Source organism: Natrix helvetica, assembly GCF_964273705.1.
Source record: "Natrix helvetica genome assembly, chromosome: 11".
Taxonomy (NCBI): Eukaryota; Metazoa; Chordata; class Lepidosauria; order Squamata; family Natricidae; genus Natrix; species Natrix helvetica.
This window is the reverse complement of record NC_138562.1, coordinates 7503436-7523401: the sequence shown is the minus strand read 5'-3', so window position 1 is coordinate 7523401 and position 19966 is coordinate 7503436. Positions and strand designations below refer to the sequence as shown.

Genomic DNA, 19966 nt, shown 5'->3' with positions numbered 1-19966 from the left:
GTCCAAAGACGTCTCCGTGGTCATGTGGCCAGCATGACTAAACCCCGAAGGTGCATGGAGCGCTCTTACCTTCCCACCAAAGGTGGTTCTTATTTTTCTACTTGCATTTTTTACGTGCTTTTGCATTGCTAGATTGGTAGGAGCTGGGACAAGGAATGGGAGCTCACTCTGTTACGTGGCGCTAGGATTCGAACCGCCGAACTGCTGACCTTTCTGATCAACAAGCTCAGTGTCTTAGCCACTGAGCCACCGCGTCCCTAATGAAAAAGGTTACCCAGCCACTAATTTCTGCACCGACACCTACAGAAAGAGCTGCTCACCCACATCTACAGGCTCAACTGGTCAGACCGTGGTGCTGAAAAAGGCAGACGGCCCAGCCTTTCGCTGGACTTTCCTCTTACCCTCTCAATCAGGTTTATCCAACCTTGGCAAAGATAAAACTTGTGGACTTCAACTCTCAGAATTCCCCAGCCAGCCATCGAAGTCTACGGGTCTTAAAAGGTGCCAACCCTAATCTAAAAGTCCTTCTGCACTTTAAACTGATGAGAAAGACAGTGGCAATAGCAATAACAATAGCCCTTAGATTTATATGCTGCTTCATAGTGCTTTAAAGCCCTCACTGTAAATTTACAGAGTCAGCCTATCGCCCCCCCCCCAAAAAAATCTGGGTCCTCATTTTACTGATCCCAGAAGGATGGAAGGCTGAGTCAACCTTGAGCTGGTTCAAACTCCTGGCAGTGGACAGAGTTAGCCTGCAATGCTGCATTCTAACTACCTTCCACCATGGTCTTTCCGCTGGAGTGGGGAGGGAATGAAGATTTTACCGTATCCTTCCCCTGGAGTGGGGAGGGAATGGGGATTTTGCAGTATCCTTTCCCTGGAGTGGGGAGGGAATGGGGATTTTGCAGTATCCTTCCCCTGGAGTGGGGAGGGAATGGGGATTTTGCAGTATCCTTCCCCTGGAGTGGGGAGGGAATGGGGATTTTGCAATATCCTTCTCCTGAAGGGGGGAGGGAATGGAGATTTTGCAGTATCCTTCCCCTGGAGTGGGGAGGGAATGGAGATTTTGAAGTATCCTTCCCCTGGAGTGGGGAGGGAATGGAGATTTTACAGTATCCTTCCCCTGGAGTGGGGAGGGAATGGGGATTTTGCAGTATCCTTCCCCTGGAGTGGGGAGGGAATGGAGATTTTGCAGTATCTTTCCCCTGGAGTGGGGAGGGAATGGGGATTTTGCAGTGTCCTTCCCCTGGAGTGGGGAGGGAATGGGGATTTTACAGTATCCTTCCCCTGGAGTGGGGAGGGAATGGTGATTTTACAGTATCCTTTCCCTTGAGTGGGGAGGGAATGGGGATTTTGCAGTTTCCTTCCCCTGGAGTGGGGAGGGAATGGAGATTTTGCAGTATCCTTCCCCTGGAGTGGGGAGGGAATGGAGATTTTGCAGTATCCTTTCCCTGGAGTGGGGAGGGAATGGAGATTTTACAGTATCCTTTCCCTGGAGTGGGGAGGGAATGGAGATTTTGCAGTATCCTTCCCCTGGAGTGGGGAGGGAATGGAGATTTTACAGTATCCTTCCCCTGGAGTGGGGATGGAATGGAGATTTTACAGTATCCTTCCCCTGGTGTGGGGAGGGAATGGGGATTTTGCAGTATCCTTCCCCTGGTGTGGGGAGGGAATGGGGATTTTGCAGTATCCTTCCCCTGGAGTGGGGAGGGAATGGAGATTTTACAGTATCCTTCCCCTGGAGTGGGGAGGGAATGGAGATTTTGCAGTATCCTTCCCCTGGAGTGGGGAGGGAATGGAGATTTTACAGTATCCTTCCCCTGGAGTGGGGAGGGAATGGAGATTTTGCAGTATCCTTCCCCTGGAGTGGGGAGGGAATGGAGATTTTGCAGTATCCTTCTCCTGGAGGGGGGAGGGAATGGAGATTTTACAGTATCCTTCCCCTGGAGTGGGGAGGGAATGGGGATTTTGCAGTATCCTTCTCCTGAAGGGGGGAGGGAATGGAGATTTTGCAGTATCCTTCCCCTGGAGTGGGGAGGGAATGGAGATTTTGAAGTATCCTTCCCCTGGAGTGGGGAGGGAATGGAGATTTTACAGTATCCTTCCCCTAGAGTGGGGAGGGAATGGGGATTTTGCAGTATCCTTCCCCTAGGAGTGGGGAGGGAATGGAGATTTTGCAGTATCCTTCCCCTGGAGTGGGGAGAGAATTGAGATTTTGCAGTATCCTTCCCCTGGAGTGGGGATGGAATGAGGATTTTACAGTATCCTTCCCCTGCCACGCCCACCAAGCCACGCCCACAGAACCGGTAGTAAAAAAAATTGAATTTCACCACTGTGTCTGTCTAAACTAAACCTTCTAAGTTTCATTATAGCCAACGCAATCATTCCAGCTTGCTGCACTTAGATTAAGCACCAGAGTATTTTAGCTGCACAGTCATCGACCATTGATTACTGTTTTTTTATATATGTGGAGTAGCTGAGGGGGGGAAAAAAAACTCCAGTCCATTAATTAAAATCTGTCTCATCTCTAGACTACTGTCTCCAGATGCTGGCTGCCCAAGGACCTTGGGAGGCCATATGGATTTCACCCATCTGTCTTGGAGCTATCGCTAATGGGGGAGAGAGTCTAATGGCCTTCGGAAATAACATGAAGAAAAGGCACAGTGTCATTCCGAGGAATCTGGCAGGGAGGGGTTCAAATCCCCCGAGACGAATGATCAGCTGAGTCTCCGAAAGAAGAAACAATAAGCAAGGCATTAAATACTGACCTCCAAAGCTCCTTGTTTGCATAATTTATGGGGAGACACTCAAGGGGTCAAGCATTAATTCTGAGGACCTGTCAATCAGTACATTAAGAACAGCAGCGATCTGAACATGGCGACAAGATGATGCTTAAAACCAGCTCAGGGACTGCGAGCGGCATTGGTTATCCACACGCTTGTTTTGTACAGATAGTCCTCAACGTACGACCCAATTGGGAGAGGAACATGGGTGGCTAAGCAAGGCAGTGGATAACTGAGCTGTGCCTGATTTTTATGGTCTTTTTTGTCACCATTGTTAAACAAACCACTGATGTTATTAGCTGAACCACATGATCACTAAGTGACTCCAGCTTCCCCCATTGACTCCGCATGTCAGAAGCCAGCTTGCAAATGGGGATCACATGACTCGGGGATGCTGCAACCGTTGCAAAAATCCATGCCGGCTGCAAAGCACCGACTTTTTGCTCATAAAACGATGGAGAGCCTTTGATGGAGATACGTTTTGGAACTGGTTGTAAGATAACTTATTTCTATCATGCATGAGGGTGCATGCGCGCAAGTCTGGAGTTCATGCACACGTGTTCAGGGTTTGTGCATGCATGCGCGGGTCATTGCATGGTGTGGGCGCATGTGCAGGGGGCAGGTCGCACAGGGAGGTGTCCCATGTGCATTGCATTATCAGTATGGGCGCATACACATGCTTTGTTGTGCATGTCCATGGGCTTTCGGCATGCGACAACAAAAAGGTTAAGCATCACTGCACTAAACCAAGCAATCTGAGAATCTGAGAAAATTATAATCTGAGAAAATTATAATCTTGTAAATCAGGGATGTCCAAACTTGGGAACTTTTAAGACTTGTGGACTTCAACTCCCAAAATTCCCCGGCTGGGGAATTCTGGGAGTTGAAGTCTACAAGTCTTACAGTTCCTAAGTTTGGACACCCTTGTTGTAAGGGAACAAAGGATGGGAATGACAAGGATGGGACGGGATGATCACTCCTCTATCTGGCCTTGCAGGCCTAGAAGAAAACATGAAGGAAGGTAGGAAACACTGCCATGAAGTTTGAACTTGGAGACGGATTTAAAGCAAGAGAGAGGCAATTCATGGTCTCAAGAATGCAGGAACCTGGAAAACAAAATCACTTTTTGGAGTTCCCAGGTCCCTTCTGACCACAGTGGGCCAAAATCAGAGTTGGCTCTCACTGCTTGAAGCAGGAAGCAGATGAATGAAAGAGTGAGCTAAGCTGTTTTGTAGGTTTAAGGATTTGTTGAAAAGTCCAGGAAAAATGAAGCATCCCCAGCCATCTAGCCTCATCCACTTTGTGTCATCCTCCCAACTCCAACGGTCACCACACCCCAAATGTTGTGCAGCGGCCACAAAAAGAACCTCTTTAAAGAAAAGCCATATGGTTATTACAAAGCATTATTTGCTTCACTCCAGAACAGGAGACAAAATTAGGTTTCTAGTTTTTATCTCTTTCTCCTTCCTTCCTTCCTTCCTTCCTTCCTTCCTTCCTTCCTTCCTTTTCTTCCTCCCGCCGTCCTATTTTTATTTATAGTCAACTCAAAGTGATGTTCATGTCAATTTTCCCCACAACAACAACACGTTAACAACAAGGTGAATTGCACTGAGACAGGGGGATAGATCCAATGTCACCCAGACAGATTTTATGCTTAAGGTGGTACTAGAACTCTCAGTCTTTCTAATACCCTGCTTCCCCCACAAATAAGACATCCCTGGATAATAAACCCAAACGGGCTTTTGAGCACATGCACTAAAAAAAGCCCTCCCCTGAAAATAAGCCCTCCCTGAAAATATTGCAACACAGCAGCAGCCATGAGGTGACCATGCTCGCCTCCTCCTGCACCTCAAAAATAATAAGACCTCCCCAAAAATAAGGCCAAGCGCTTATTTCGGGGGGGGATCAAAAGAAAATAAGACCCTGTCTTATTTTCAGGGAAACATGGTAGGTGCATGTGTGCACTTTTGGATCAGTCTTGACACTTGGCAACTGCCTGGACTAGTCCCTACAGTTTCCTTGGCAAGATTTCAAAAGTGCCTGCCTCCTTTTCTGATTTCTAACCCAGCATTCTCCATTATTCCAACACAATGAACTTTCCATTTTTCCCTTCTTTGAATTTCTCACCTGGGACAAAAGACAAGCAGCAAAGATGCAAGTCAAAACAGAAGAAAACTGCAGTCAGAAGTCCTGCAAAGTTACAGAAATTGGAGCAAGACTGCTAGGGAATAAAAAACCTCGTCCAGATTCATCTTTGACACCAATTTGAACACCTATGAAGAAGGGTTGATCAAGGATTTGGGCATGACATGATAGCATATTCTAATATTTGAAGGGCTGCCACAAAGAAGAGGCGGTCAACTTATTTGCTAAAGCACCATAAAGCAAGACAAGAAGCAATGGATGGAAACTGATCAAGGAGAGAAGCAACCTGGAACGAAGGAGAAATTTCTTGCCAGTTGAGAACAATTAACCCATGGAACTGTTTGCCTTCAGGGCAGTGGTGGGATTCAAATTTTTTTTTACTACCGGTTCTGTGGGCATGGCATGGCTTGGTGGGCGTGGCAGGGGAAGGATACTGCAAAATCCCCATTCCCTCCCGATCATCTGGGACTCTGGAAGCAGAGAATAGATGGGGGTGGGGCCAGCCAGAGGTTGTATTTGCCGGTTCTCCGAACTACTCAAAATTTCCACTACCGTTTCTCCAGAACTGGTCAGAACCTGCTGAATACCACCTCTTCTTCAGGAGTTGTGGCAGAGGTGGGTTCCTACCGGTTTTACTACCAGTTTGCAACCAGGCACTCAATGCACACTGTTCAATGTAAATTGTTCTTCACGCATATGCGGAACAATTTACAGTGAACTGCGCATGCACATTCACTAAAAACCAAAATGGTGGCGGCCTAGCAGTGGCGAAGGAACCGGTTCGAGGGCATGACAGGCCTGGGTCGCTGCCAGTTCTGCAGCCCAGGCCTGAATTCCATTACCGGTTCGGCTGAACTGGAGCAACCCACCTCTGGATTGTGGGTGCTTCAACACTGGAGGTTTTTAAGAAGAGACTGGACAACCATTTGTCTGAAATGATATAGGGCAGTGATGGCTAACCCCTTTTTTTGTCATGTGCCGAAAGGGCGTCCGCACACCTTAATGCAATGTGCACTTGAGCCCCCCATGCCCACCCCCACTCTGTGCATGCATGCACGGCATGCTCACGCATTGTTTTGGGCCTAGTAGGAGCCTCCTAGGAGCAAAAACGGGCTGCGGGGAATGCACTGCACCCCCCATGCCGCTGCAGCTTCCTCAGAGCAAAAACAGGGGGGGCGCCACACACACCCTGCATGACCTCCCCATGCATTTGTTTATCTCCCACTTGTGTGGCAGAGACCCAAAAATCAGGTGGCTGGTGGGAGGCACGCACAGAGGTTGCGTGTCCATGTGTGGAACAGCTGAGCTAGGACGACGGCTCGCATACCCGCAGAGGACCTAGCTCACGCGTGCCATGGGTTTCACCATCACGGATGTAGGGTCTCTTCCTTGAGCAGAAGGCTGAACTAAAAGACCTCCAAGGTCCCTTCCAGCTCAATTCTGAATTTGAAGAGAAAAAAAAAGAATTCTGATCTTAGCAAAGCCACCCGTCAAGTCAAGCTCCTTGGCCTTCATTAGTCTTCTATTTCTACTGGGCGTTCTTCTTTGACAACTGCTCTGGAGGATTTAAGGTGCCTCCACATTCATATTCACGCCTCATCCCCAACATTTTACAATGTGACTTCAGTTACGAGGGAGGCTCAGCAGAAGGTTGCTCAGAACAACAGAGCTAAGATTTATCCCAGCATCCCTCCAATTAGCACACGCTCATCAAAAAAAATAAAAATGAATTCCTCTCTGACTCTGCTCACATCTGAAATTGGACACCAAAGACAGAACTCAAAGTCCTGCTGCACGTTTTCCCATGTGCCTGATAATATGACTGAAGCTCTTTAATGGCTGGTAGAGCAGCTGCAGGCAATGAATTATGTATATCCATTTTCCAGACAGCAGCATAAAAGGGCTATATTCCTTCTTCATATTCTATTCCGCAATCAGCAAAGCTAGACACCACCCATGTCCCAGGGAGTAAAGTTACAACGGAGAAGAGAGGAAAATAAAGAGGTTTGGGGGGGGGGAGGGAAAACCCCCAGATTTTTCTATTATTTCTGAAAAACAGAGCAGAACCATTGGAAGGCTGAATGTCTATGGAGATTCTCAATCATCCAGATCATAGTTGTCCCAAAAGTGTTTTACCAAAAGGTAACTGGACAATTGCTGGAGAAGACTCCTGTGAGTCCCTTGGACTGCAAGGTGATCAAAGTGGTCAGTCCTAGAGGAGATCCACCCTGACTGCTCTTCAGAAGGCCAGATCCTGAAGAGGAAACTCAAATACTTTGGCCACCTAATGAGAAGGAAGGACTCACTGGAGAAAAGCCTCATGCTGGGAACAATGGAGGGCAAAAGAAGAAGGGGATGACAGAGAATGAGGTGGCTGGATGGAGTCACTGAAGCAAGTAGGCATGAGCTTAAATGGACTCCAGAGGATGGTAGAGAACAGGAAGGCCTGGAGGAACGTTGTCCATGGGGTTGCAATGGGTCGGACATGACTTCGTGACTAACAACAACTGGACTTTCTTGGGTTTTTTTCTTGCAAACATTTTGCTTCCCATCCAAGAAGCTTCTTCAGTTCTAGTTGAAGATGAAGCCAAACGTTTTCAAGAAAAAAGATCAAGAAAGTTCAGTTGTCTTTTGGAGAAGCATCTTCAGGACATAGAAAGGCTCCTTCTAAAGATTATTTAGCATAGTCCTTTTAAATAGACTGTGAGCTCTGCTCAAGATGTAGCTACTTGGAGATAAAAAGCAGGTGGCTCAATTATACATCCAGAGCAATACTATTTGGATCTTCCAAAATAGGATGGTTTTGAAAAGCTGTGGAGGCCTCCTTCTTCTCTGAAGTCCCCAATGCCTTAGTAAGACCACATATAGAATATGGCATCTAGTTTTGGTCACCACACTATAAAAGAGATGTTGAGACTCTAGAAAGAGTGCAGAGGAGAGCAACCAGGATGATTAGGGGACCGGAGGCCAAAACATACGAATAACGGTTGCAGGAACTGGCCCTGGCTAGTCTAGTGAAGAGAAGGACCAGGGGAGACAGGATAGCAGTCTTCCAATATTTGAGGGGCTGCCACAAAGAGGAGGGGGCCAAGCTATTTCCCAAGGCACCTGAAGGCCAGACAAGGAATAATGGATGGAAACTGATCAAGGAGAGATTCAACCTGGAAATAAGGAGGAACTTTCTGACAGTGAGAACAATCCACCCATGGAACAGAAGTTGCCTTCGGAAGTTGTGGGAGCTTCATCACTGGAGGCTTTCAAGAAGAGACTGGACTGCCCTCTGTCAGAAATGGTGTAGGGTCTCCTGCTTGAGCGGGGAGGGGGATTTAGACTAGATAACCTACAGGGTCCCTTCCACCTCTGTTAATCTGTTAAAATTGGCTCTGGTGGCAACACAGGAAGCTTAGAACATTATCTGAGTAAGGAGTAACACCTGAAGGTGGCACCTGTACATATTCCTGGTCTGGAATCTACATGAATCTTCTATGTTGCAGGATTCTCCATGACCACTAGATGACAGCAGAGACATAGAGATGTCTAACAAAACATCACTGCTGCCATCTAGTGGTCAGTTCAGCCTACATACAGTGAAGGGGGCTCTTCTTTGCTACTTACTTCCATCCAATCTTTCATCTCCGCCTACTGCACAATCCTAGACAAATCCCTATGTTCTTTGTGGGCACGCACCAGCCCCACAACAGACCTCAACCAGGTTTGATTTTTAAAGAAGAGAAGGACCTAACATGTTTTGCTGCAGGGGTGAAATCCAGCAAGTTCTGAAGAACCGGTAGCAGAAATTTTGAGTAGTTTGGAGAACCGGTAGTGGAAATATTGAGTAGTTCGGGAAACCGGCAAATGCCACCTCTGGCTAGCTCCAGAGTGGGGAGGGAATGGAGATTTTGCAGTATCCTTCCCCTGGAGTGTGGAGGGAATAATTTGCAGTATCCTTCCCCTGCCACGCCCACCAAGCCACACCATGCTCACAGAACCGGTAGTAAAAAAAATGAATTTCACCACTGCTATGCTGTCCTGGACTGTACTGATAACACAGTTCGGCCTCCTGAAATCCCAGTGATTTCATAAGCTATTTCAACAAGCCTATTTATGCAAAACCCAGGAATACGCTGGACTAAATGCCGTTGACATTTGGCTATGTCCTCCAACTCAATAAGTTAAAGTGGACCTTAGATATGATCAGCTTCAATAATAGCACCAGAAGATTAGCTTTCAGATTCTCTCTCCCCCCCGCTTTAAAGATGCTGAACTATTTCTTGTAACCATCAAGCCATCTGTATGATTCATTCCAAGCATATTTTAAACAGAGCGCAGAAACAAAAAGTACTTAGTGCTAATTTCTTTTGTTTTGCTTTGTTCTTAATTGGAGATCTTGCCTCCCTAAAACCACGTGCTCGGCTTAGCAAGATCTGGGCTCTCCAGCTTGCAGACAGACAAAATAAGACATTGTCTCGAAGTTTTTTTTTCCAAGGGTGCTTCAACAGACAGATGCCAAACTGTCCGCCCTCTCAAACATTCCCTCTGTTTTTAAACCTCTCTGGATTATCCTGCTCAGAGAAGAGGGGAAGAGGGATGTTAAATGCTAAATTGCTGAGGGCTGGTTTTAAAATGCAACTTTTCACTAGAATAAGATAAGAATCAGATTTTTTTGCTCCCACGGAAAATGCTGTCCGCAATTTCTTTCCTACTAATACCCCGGCTTTAAGAAGCCAAAAGTCAGGAAATTCCCACTGGAAAAAGAAATGCTGCATTTCTGGGTAAAAATAGCAATAACAGAGTTGGAAGGGACCTTGGAGGTCTTCTAGTTCAACCCCCTCCTCAAGCAGAAAGCCCGATACCATTCCAGACGAAAGACTGGAGGTTTTTAAAAAGATCGGACAACCACTTCAGACAAATGGGTGTCCAATCTATGTTTAAAAACCTCCAGTGTTGGAGCATCTACAACTTCTGGTGGCAAGTTGTTCCACTGATTAATTGTTCTAACTCTCAGGAAATTTCTTCTTAGAACTAGGTTGCTTCTCTCCTTGATTAGTTTCCACCCATTGCTTCTTGTCCTGCCTTCAGGTGCTTTGGACAATAAGTTGACTCCCTTTTCTTTGTGGCAGTCCCATAAATGTAGGATCACTGCTATCATGTCTCCCCTAGTCCTTCCTCTCATTAAACTAGACTAGTGATGGGGAACCTTTTCAGCATTGAGTGCCCAAACTGGAATGTGCGCATATGCACATGTACGCACTCGAGCACCAGAGCTCTGGAAACCCAAAGACCAGCTGGCCGGTGCACATGGGCATGCCGGCCAGCTGGTCTTTGGGTTTTTGGCACGTGCATGTACACTGGCTAACTGGTTGTCAGCTTTCCAGCGCTCCGATGTGCACGAAGACTCGCTGGCTGGCGTGCATGCCGGAAACTGGAAAAACAGCTGGCAACAGCATGCATGCCCACAGAGAGAGCTCTGCATGCCACCTCTGGCACACATCACGGGACTACACATTCCCAGTTCTTGTAACCGTTCTTCATACGTTTTAGCCTTCGGTCTCCTAAATCTTGGATGTTCCTTGCCAAAATTGTCTTTCTTTCATATCACAGAAACATCAAGAATTCCTTCTGTGTTGCAGGATTAAACTGCAGATCAACATCCTTCTTCATAATTAGGCCATTGATACCGAACTGTTTTTCGCTGGAGTGGGCATCAGCCATATTTTCATGCCTCCCACCCAAAGATATAGACAGGTCAAAATCTTACATGATTTCCCACATTCCTTCCTGATGTGTGCTCTGGTGTCTTTATTTTGAATCTCATGACTCCCCTAAAATGTGGAGAGATTTCGGTAACTTTTAACATTACAAAATATTATTAAATTTTGGGGCTCTACAAACTTCATCTCACAGGCTATAATTGTCTGGTGGCTGATTCCTTATCTCAGGGGTGTCCAAACTTGGCAACTTTAAGACTTGTGGACTTCAACTCCCAGAATTCCCCAGCCAGCTGGCTGGGGAATTCTGGGAGTTGAAGTCCACAAGTCTTAAAGTTCCTAAGTTTGGACACCCCTGCCTTATCTGGTTCTTTACCAAAGCCAAATTGCAGAGATATTTGACTAGAATCTAAGAATCTAAAAGAAGGTATTTTTTTTCACCTGAAACTCTTAACATACTGCAATTTTGTTTGATTTTTCACTATTATATACGACGTTTGGGTGAAATTGAGCAATTAGAGAAAAGCTTCACCAAATATGGAGAAATGAGAACTCAGATAACTAGAGTTCAATTCCCACTGTAATTTAACAATGTGAAATCAGGAAAACTGCCTTTCATGTCACCGCAGCTCTTCACCTTTTGCCATCGTAGAGAAAAGCATGGCTAATTATTATGATCATTTGCTGCTGCCTGGACTGGATAGCTTTTGTCAAAAATAGTGCCAACAAGGAGGGGCTATGAGTAGTGTGGAAGAGATGCCATCACAAAATGCTTCTATTATTTGTACCTTATTGACTATCATTGTGTTATGATTATGATTTTTGACGAATGTATCTCGTCTTTTTATGTACACTGAAAGCATATGCATCAAAGACAAATTCTTGTGTGTCCAATCATACTTGGCCAATACAGAATTCTATTCCATTCCATTCCATTCCATTCTATTCCGTTTTCTTGCTGTTGTTCTCCAGAGATTGACAACAGAATCCTTAGATCATTTATCGTTTAAGCGTTTAACATAGCTGATTTGGGAGCCACCAACTTCATCCTACAATATTTATTTTATTTTTATTTATTTATTTTTTATGCTGCTCGTCTCTCTTACAAGGTGACTCTAGGCTGCCACTTTCCTCAAAGGGTTAGATTATTTTATATTATGGTGCCAAGGTTGAAAATGATGGTTGTCATTCTCTTGCTCTTTGCTTTACGCGATGGAAGATTGGGAAGATCCTGTCTTATCCACATATAAAAGCGAATGCACCAGCTGGAAAATTATGCAGTAGAAAAACAACGGGATTTTTATCGGGACTGTTACTTTTATGTATCTGGAGAATCAGGGTGAAGCATCCGAGTTAAATGCGCTGCTGTTGCTGCCTCAGCAGATTTAATTATGGGCTGAATTAAAGAAAAAGAGGGAGTGTGGCAGGAAGAAAGGAAACCCTATTCTATTCTATTCTATTCTATTCTATTCTACTCTATTCTACTCTACTCTATTGGATATTTAGCAATGTAGAGCACAAGCAGTGCTCACTTAGCAAGTACAATAATTAAGACTGGTAACTCTGGCATTAAGCAACATAGTTGTTAACTAAAACATCATTGAGGCTTGTGACATCAGTTCTGACTTGGTCATTAAGCGAGTCATTATTCCGGACAATTGTTCTGTGAGGATTTAAATATTTCCACCGTGCTGATTGTATAAAGTTCTCCAAGCCTTCATTCATTCATGCACCCGTGCGTGCAGTTTATTCACCACCTCAATCCTAAGTGGGAATCTCAAGAGGCTTAACATTATTCACAGACCCCTTACACAAAATTTGAACTTCCTCGTCGTACCTACCTGTCCCGTCTTCCAAGTGCCCGAAATTACAGATCTGAGTTATGTGGTGGATCCACACGTGCATCTCCTCCTCCGATTTGGCCACCAGGTAGAAGGTGCGGTAGGTTGTTTTCACAACGAAAACAAAGTTATTCTGGAACTCCTTCTTGATCAGGTGGGAGCCTGAGTGCTTCACCACTTCACACTCGTTCAGATCTATCACCCGGATGGGCTTCTTGGAATGACTGTTCCGATAATATTCCAGCACATCTGGGTTGCCGCTCATCCGGCCTTGACGTAACACGAACCAGCGTTTTCGCCAAGCCTGAGGAATAAGGAAATAAGAAAAATGATTGAGAGAAAAAAAAGAGAAAGATACTCCCTTAGCCCTGACCCAGAGGTGGTATTCAGCCATTTCTGACAGGTTCTGGAGAATTGGTAGTGGAAATTTTGAGTAGTTTGGAGAACTGGCAAATAGGCTGGCCCCCCTGTCACTGCGTTAATTGGTTTGTCAACTTGAGCTTATATTCTGAGTTATACAGTAGAATGGATTGTTTCTTATCTGACAATGATTAATGTGCATGTCTCATAATACGTCACACATTCTTTACTTCCTTCTGATCTTCCCTTCGTCTGCCAAAGGAGGTGGGCAACATAGCTCTTGCCAAAATGTAAGATTTAGATAGTAAGATTTGTATTTTATTTTATCTTATATTAAAGTTGTTCATTAGAATATGTTTTCGGGTTTTATTTTCTGCTTATTCGGAAATATGCTGCTTGGAAAGCCAACGGTCCATGCCTCATTAATTAAGGGGGGGGGGGGACTCCCTCCTTCACACCACCCCTGCTGCCTAACAGCTAATCTTCTTTTGTTGCCCTGCACAGGAGAACGGAGCTGGAGAGCAGGTTAGTGAGGTGGGGCGGGAATGGGGGGATTTTGCAGTATCCTTCCCCTGCCACGCCCACAAAGCCACGCCCACAAAGCAATGCCCACAGAACCAGTAGCAAGAAAATTTGAATCACACCACTGGGCTGTTATAACTTTGAATGGTCACAAAAACAAACTGATATAAGTCAAGGACTACCTGTATGATTAAAATTATCATTGTTATAACCCTTAACTGGACAAAGCAGTTAAGACAACAATTTTTGGACTGGAGTACATCAAATGGGCTAACTTAAGAATGTGTCCAAAATCCAGGACCCATGGCACTTGAGGGAATGAAATTTGAGGAAGCTGTGGCTGCTTCAGTTAAGTCACATGACCTTCACTTTCAAAGTTCCATGGCAATCCCCTCTCTTCCTCCCTTATCCACCAGAAGCCACTTACACAGAGGATGGAGAGGGGAGGGAGATTTCTGATGCTTCTTGCCTGATTCCCTCAAGGAACCTCAAAGGGGAAACTGGCAGGAAGTCAGAAGCCACTGCTGCTTCCACTTTTTTGGCTATCCTTGGTCATTCTATTGTTCTGTTTAGGTTCATCTCTGAAATGATGAGCCAACGAGGCACAGCTGTCTAATTGTTGTTGGTTGCAAAGTCCTATCTGACCCATCATGACCCCATGGACAATGTTCCTCCAGGCCTTCCTGTCCTCTACCATCCTCTGGAGTCCATTTAATCTCACTTTGATGACTCCATCCAGCCACCTCCTTCTCTGCCATCCCCTTCTTCTTCTTTTGCTCTCCATCTTTCCCAGCATGAGGCTCTTCTCCAGTGAGTCCTTCCTTCTCTTTAGGTGGCCAAAGTATTTGAGTTTCATCTTCAGGATCTGGCCTTCTAAAGAGCAGTCAGGGTTGATCTCCTCTAGGACTGACCGGTTTGATTGCCTTGCAGTCCAAGGGACTCGTAGGAGTCTTCTCCAGCACGAGGGTTCAAAGGCCTCCATTCTTTGGCGCTCAGCCTTTCTTATGGTCCAACTTTCACAGCCATCCACTGCAAGTGGGAAAACCATAGCCTAATCTCTACTGAAGTTCAATTGCTTATGCGACAGAGAGTGGACAATTGAAAGACCTTAAGAATAACAGTAGGAGCTCTACATAGCTAATTTAAATTTAAAATAATTGAATTACAATGGAAACAGAATTGTATGGTTGCCCTTGTGGAGAACAGCCTTCCACAGGTCATTAAATGCCAAGCATGACCTCAACTCAAAAAGGGCTGTGCGTATGTATTACCCAAGGTGCTTAACCAGAAAGTCCTGAAGCTTAGGACTTTCAACAAACAACACATTTGTGTCTTTATTTACATATTTAGTCCTGTATTTATAGTCTGAAACAACAAGACGCCATGGAAAACACTGCATCACAAGTCAGAGAAACAATTTGCCAACTGCAATAAAAGAAGAGGAGAGAGAGAGAGAGAGAGAGAGAAGATGGGGGTCTGGATTCTAACAGTTACTGAACAGAATGCACAGTGAACATCTCAAAGAATTCCCAAGTTTTTTAAAAAATTAGGAGCAAGAAGCAGCTACTACCACCTTTTTTCAAAGCTTAGGAGCCGCAGTGGCGCAGTGGTTAGAGTGCAGTATTGTAGGCTACTTCTGCTGACTGACTGCAGTTTTGGCAGTTCGAATCTCACCAGGCTCAAGGTTGACTCGGCCTTCCATCCTTCCAAGATGGGCAAAATGAGGACCTAGATTGTTGGGGGCAAGAGGCTGACTCTGTAAGCATCATAGAGAGAGCTGTAAAGCACTGTGAAGGGGTATATAAGTCTAAGTTTTATGGCTATTGCTTTCCCAGAGGGCATGATGACCAAGTGGTTAAAGACGCGGAGCTTCTCAGCTAGAGGGCTGACAAGCCCAGGTTCGAGATCTGAGCGCCGCCCAACAGTTGAGCTCTTGTTCCTTGCCCCTGCCCACCTAGCAGTGTGAAAGCATGCAAATGAGAGTAGATTAATAGGTACCATTTCGGTGGGAAGTTACTAGCATTCTGGGCACCTCTGGCATATAGCTACATGGCCACAGAAAACATCTTCAGACAATTCTGGCTCCCTTGGCCAAGAAATGTAGATGAGCCCCATAGAGTCAGACATGACTGGAGAGCAAAACCTTTATCTTTACTCAATGCATCCCAGAAATCCAATTCAGAAGAAACAGAATGTATGTGACCCATACAGCAGATCCAGCTTTCTTGTTCCCATCACTGAATCTCTGAACCTGGGAGGGTTTTAAGCATCACACAGTTTGCCTAAGTGGAGGCTTCCAGATCCCCCGGAAGTCCTCTCCATCTCATCAGCCGTGTCTTTCAGCTCCAAGTCTCTTCTCAAAAGATCAATAAAGCTTCTTAGTGTTTCCTCAAGGTCTTCTGAACTGCTTGTCCAGCCTTCCAAGATTTCACATAAGGCTACCAACGTCTTTCACAATTTCAGGGAAATCTTGTGAAATGTTGGTGTTGTTCTTGCACAAGATGTCGAAGGATGCCTTCGATGTCTTGTTCCACGAATGCGTCCATTTTCACTTTGAATGCGATAAGTTGGATGCATTTAATTTAATTATTTTAATTGATAAATTTAATGACATGGATACATGTAACTCATACAATTAAAAGGTGTTTATATATATATATATATATATATATATATATATATATATATATATATATATATATGTGTGTGTGTGTGTGTGTGTGTGTGTGTGTGTGTGTGTGTGTGTGTGTGTGTGTGTTGTATTTGTCCTGATAAATAAATAAAGGGAGACTAGTATGGATCCATTTCAAGTATATATATATATATATATATATATATATATATATATATATATATATATATATATATATATATATATATATATATATATATATATATATATATATATATATATATATATATATATATATATATATATATATATATATATATATATATATATATATATATATATATATATATATATATATATATATATATATATATATATATATATATATATATATATATATATATATATATATATATATATATATATATATATATATATATATATATATATATATATATATATATATGCTGGTTTTGTTGTATTCGGGTCTTTTCCCGTGTAAGGTTGAGATTGTGGATCCATTTCAAGTATATATATATATATGCTGGTTTTGTTGTATTCGGGTCTTTTCCCGTGTAAGGTTGAGATTGTGTTTGCAACGTTTCGGCAGGATCTCACCTGCCATCTTCAATCTCACCTGCCATCTTGAACCATTTTATATATAAAAATGGGAAAGGGTGCTTAGGGGAAAACGTTTAAGGTACCTTGCTTTAAAGTATCACATTTTCTGGGAGTTGAATCACTACTTAAAACAAGGTGCAAATGACCTTTTCAAATGCTCTACTACATTTACAGATGGCTGATTTATTGATTTCACAACACATAGACAGATTTAACCATAGTTTCAATTGGAATAATGTGACCATTCTAGACCATGCCAAGTCCAAAAATGCCAGGGAATTTCTAGAAGCCCGGCACTCTGACAAATCAGCCATCAATAGACACATAAACAACATTTATTTGTTGTTAGTTGCAAAGTCGTGTCTGACCCATCGCGACCCCATGGACCATGTTCCTCCAGGCCTTCCTGTCCTCTACCATCCTCTGGAGTCCATTTAAGTTCATGCTGACTGCTTCAGTGATGCCATCCAGCCACCTCATTCTCTGTCGTCCCCTTCTCCTTTTGCCCTCCATCTTTCCCAGCATTAGCCTCTTCTCCAGGGAGGCCTTCCTTCTCATTTGGTGGCCATAGTCTTTGAGTTTCCTCTTCAAGATCTTTATCTTGACCCAAAATACGAAGCCAAAATACAACAGGTGAAAATGTTTTAAGTTTCTCCCTCCTGGGGTTTTTCTTCCCAAGGTACTAAACGTCTTCGGTTGTACCTGATTGGACTTGGCAAGCCAAGATCCATTGGGGAAGAGTGACAGGCAGGGTGATAAGAATTTTGTTCTTAGCTGTCACTGTCAAAGAGGACTAAACAAAGCAGAAAGACAAAGAGCAATCGATGGAAATGGAGCAAAGAGAGAATCAACCTAGAACTAAGGAGAAATTTCCTGACAACAAGAGCAATCAACCAGTGGAACAACTTGCCTTCAGAAGTTATGGGTGCCCCAACACTTATTTATTTATTTTATTTATTTATTCAATTTATGTTGCTCCCTCTCCACAAAGGGACTCGGGGCGGCGTACAATCAAATATACAAACATATGGCATGGAGGAGGTATACATAAAAAACTTTTACAGTTCATAAATAATAATAATAGCCACAGTGTTAAAAAAGCAGTAACAATAACGTTAAAAACAATTAAAATACCCTAAAATTAAAATTTACAATTTAAAATTGCCAGGGGGATTAGAGAGTAGAGTTCTAGTTAAGCCAGGCCGGCTAGTTGGAACAGGTGGGTCTTGAGTTTCTTACAGAAGGAGCGGAGATCGGTAGTTGTCCTAATGTCGGGGGGGAGGTCATTCCAGAGGGCTGGGCCCATCACAGAGAAGGCTCTACTCCTGGGCACCGCCCTCTGGCACTGCTTAGTGGACGGCACCCGGAGGAGTCCCTCTCTGTGAGAGCGAATTGGTCGCAGGGATGTATGGGGCAGGATGCGATCCCGCAGGTAACTAGGTCCTGTGCCTACTGGAGGCCTTTAAGAAGGTACTGGACAAACGTTTGTTGAAAATGGTGTAGGGTCTCTTGCTTGAGCAGGTGGTTGAACTAGAAGACCTCCAAGGTCCCTTTCAACACTGTTATTCTGTATTCTATAAACAAGAAGCAGTTTGTGCCATCTTGAGCTGGCTGGGAAAATATTCAACACATCTATTGTGTGGTTTCTGGAAATGAGTGTCTAATGGTTTGGTGGCTTTGATGCATATCTAAGGTTGTGCATTTTCTGAGCCTTGCTTTTTCCTAGCATAAAAAGCAGCTTCCAAGAATGATTTCAGCCAAACCATAGAGACAGACAGCGTGACTCTGTATTAATTTGCATTGACCCTTTGTAAATAGTTACAAAAACCTCCACAGTGGTTAAAGAAAGGATTAGAGCAGTGTTTCTCAAACTTGGCGACTTTAAGTCCTGTGGACTTCAACTCCCAGAATCCCCCAGCCAGCATAGCTGGCTGGGGAATTCTGGGAGTTGAAGTCCACAGGACTTAAAGTCGCCAAGTTTGAGAAACACTGGATTAGAGAGTGAAACTTGCTATCTCACTGCTTGCTTGTCATCTCTATATTTTTGCTTGCTTATCTGCATGGTGTGTTTGCCTCCAGGACCCTGAACAATTGCAGTTCTAACCAATTCTAACGCTAACCCTGGATCAATTTTAGGATAGGTTGCCGAGAAAGACAGAGTCTCCCTTGAAAGCAAAATAACAATGCAAATCTTACTCGATGTATTCTCGTCCTTTTTCCTTAAGGATCTCAAAAAAATTGGCAAGGACAAAATGGAACAAAAAACAGAAACAAATTTGGGTTTCTGGCTTAATATAAGGTAAAGGTTCCCCTTGCATATATGTGCTAGTTGTTCCCGACTCTAGGGGGTGGTGCCCATCTCTGTTTCAAAGCCAAAAAGCCAGCACTGTCCGAAGACGGCTCTGTGGTCATGTGGCCGGCATGACTAAATGCTGAAGGCGCATAGAACGCTGTTCCCTTCCCACCAAAGGTGGTCCCTATTTTTCTATTTGCATTTTTACCTGCTTTCGAACTGCTAGGTTGGCAGAAGCTGGGACAAGTAACGGGAGCTCACTCTGTTACGTGGCACTAGGGATTCGAACCACTGAACTTTCCAAGATAGATAAGGTCTGTAGTCATAAATATTCCTTTGAAAGACTGTTTGCCGGGTCCTGCTGACTGTGAATGAACATTCATTTAATAAAAGGGGTTTTGTCGGGATCAGGACTCTGCCTTGTGCTTTCGGGGGGAGCCTCAGAACACCAATGAACTTGGGAAAGACTCAGTTTCTCTAGAAGAAAGCTGCAAGACCAGTTCCTGGGAATGACCACATAACACAACCACAAGCTCGTATGAGACAAGAATGATGGCCCAATTGAAACTGAACGCAACCCACTTAAGGAAGAAAACTCTCAGCCAATTCCACAGAAAAGAACAGACCAGTCATTCCCACACAGCGGCAAACTAAATTCTCCATACCCAGAGACAATAGATTCACTGAAAAGATGAGTTTGAATGTGACAAAGCTGGTTTGGGGCCGACTGCATTTCTCTGCATACGATGAAATCTTTCTGTTCAAACCACGAACAGACAAGGCTTACTAATTCTGAGAGGCAGCTCCATCCATCTCAAGCAGCCCTGAGTAATTTGTGGTTCACCAAATGTGGCGCTTGTGTTGTCATCAAAAGGAGTACTTCTGATAAACATCCCCCCACCCACCCACACACTTTGGGGCATGTGTGCGTGTTACTGACGAGAAATATTTCTCCAAAATCTGCAGGGTAAAAGGAACAGCTGAGCCATGGTTCTGTAGACTGCAGTCTTCTCCCGGGCTAATAATTCCGATTTTAACAGCAGGAATTTCTAGCTAAGGAC

General features: G+C 44.2%; 2 protein-coding genes across 3 annotated transcripts in view; one reads left to right on the top strand and one right to left on the bottom strand.

Annotated features, from left to right (window-relative positions):
• Window positions 1-19966, top strand: part of RAB39B (RAB39B, member RAS oncogene family) — a 404112-nt gene that overhangs the window by 128301 nt on the left and 255845 nt on the right. The gene's annotated exons all lie outside the window — the stretch shown is intronic.
• GAB3 (GRB2 associated binding protein 3) overlaps window positions 1-19966 on the bottom strand; it is a 100607-nt gene that overhangs the window by 31836 nt on the left and 48805 nt on the right. For both annotated transcript variants that reach the window (XM_081963934.1, XM_081963935.1), the window contains exon 2: window positions 12478-12781. In XM_081963934.1, coding sequence (XP_081820060.1) covers window positions 12478-12781 — 304 coding nt within the window. The remainder of the gene's footprint in view (window positions 1-12477; window positions 12782-19966) is intronic.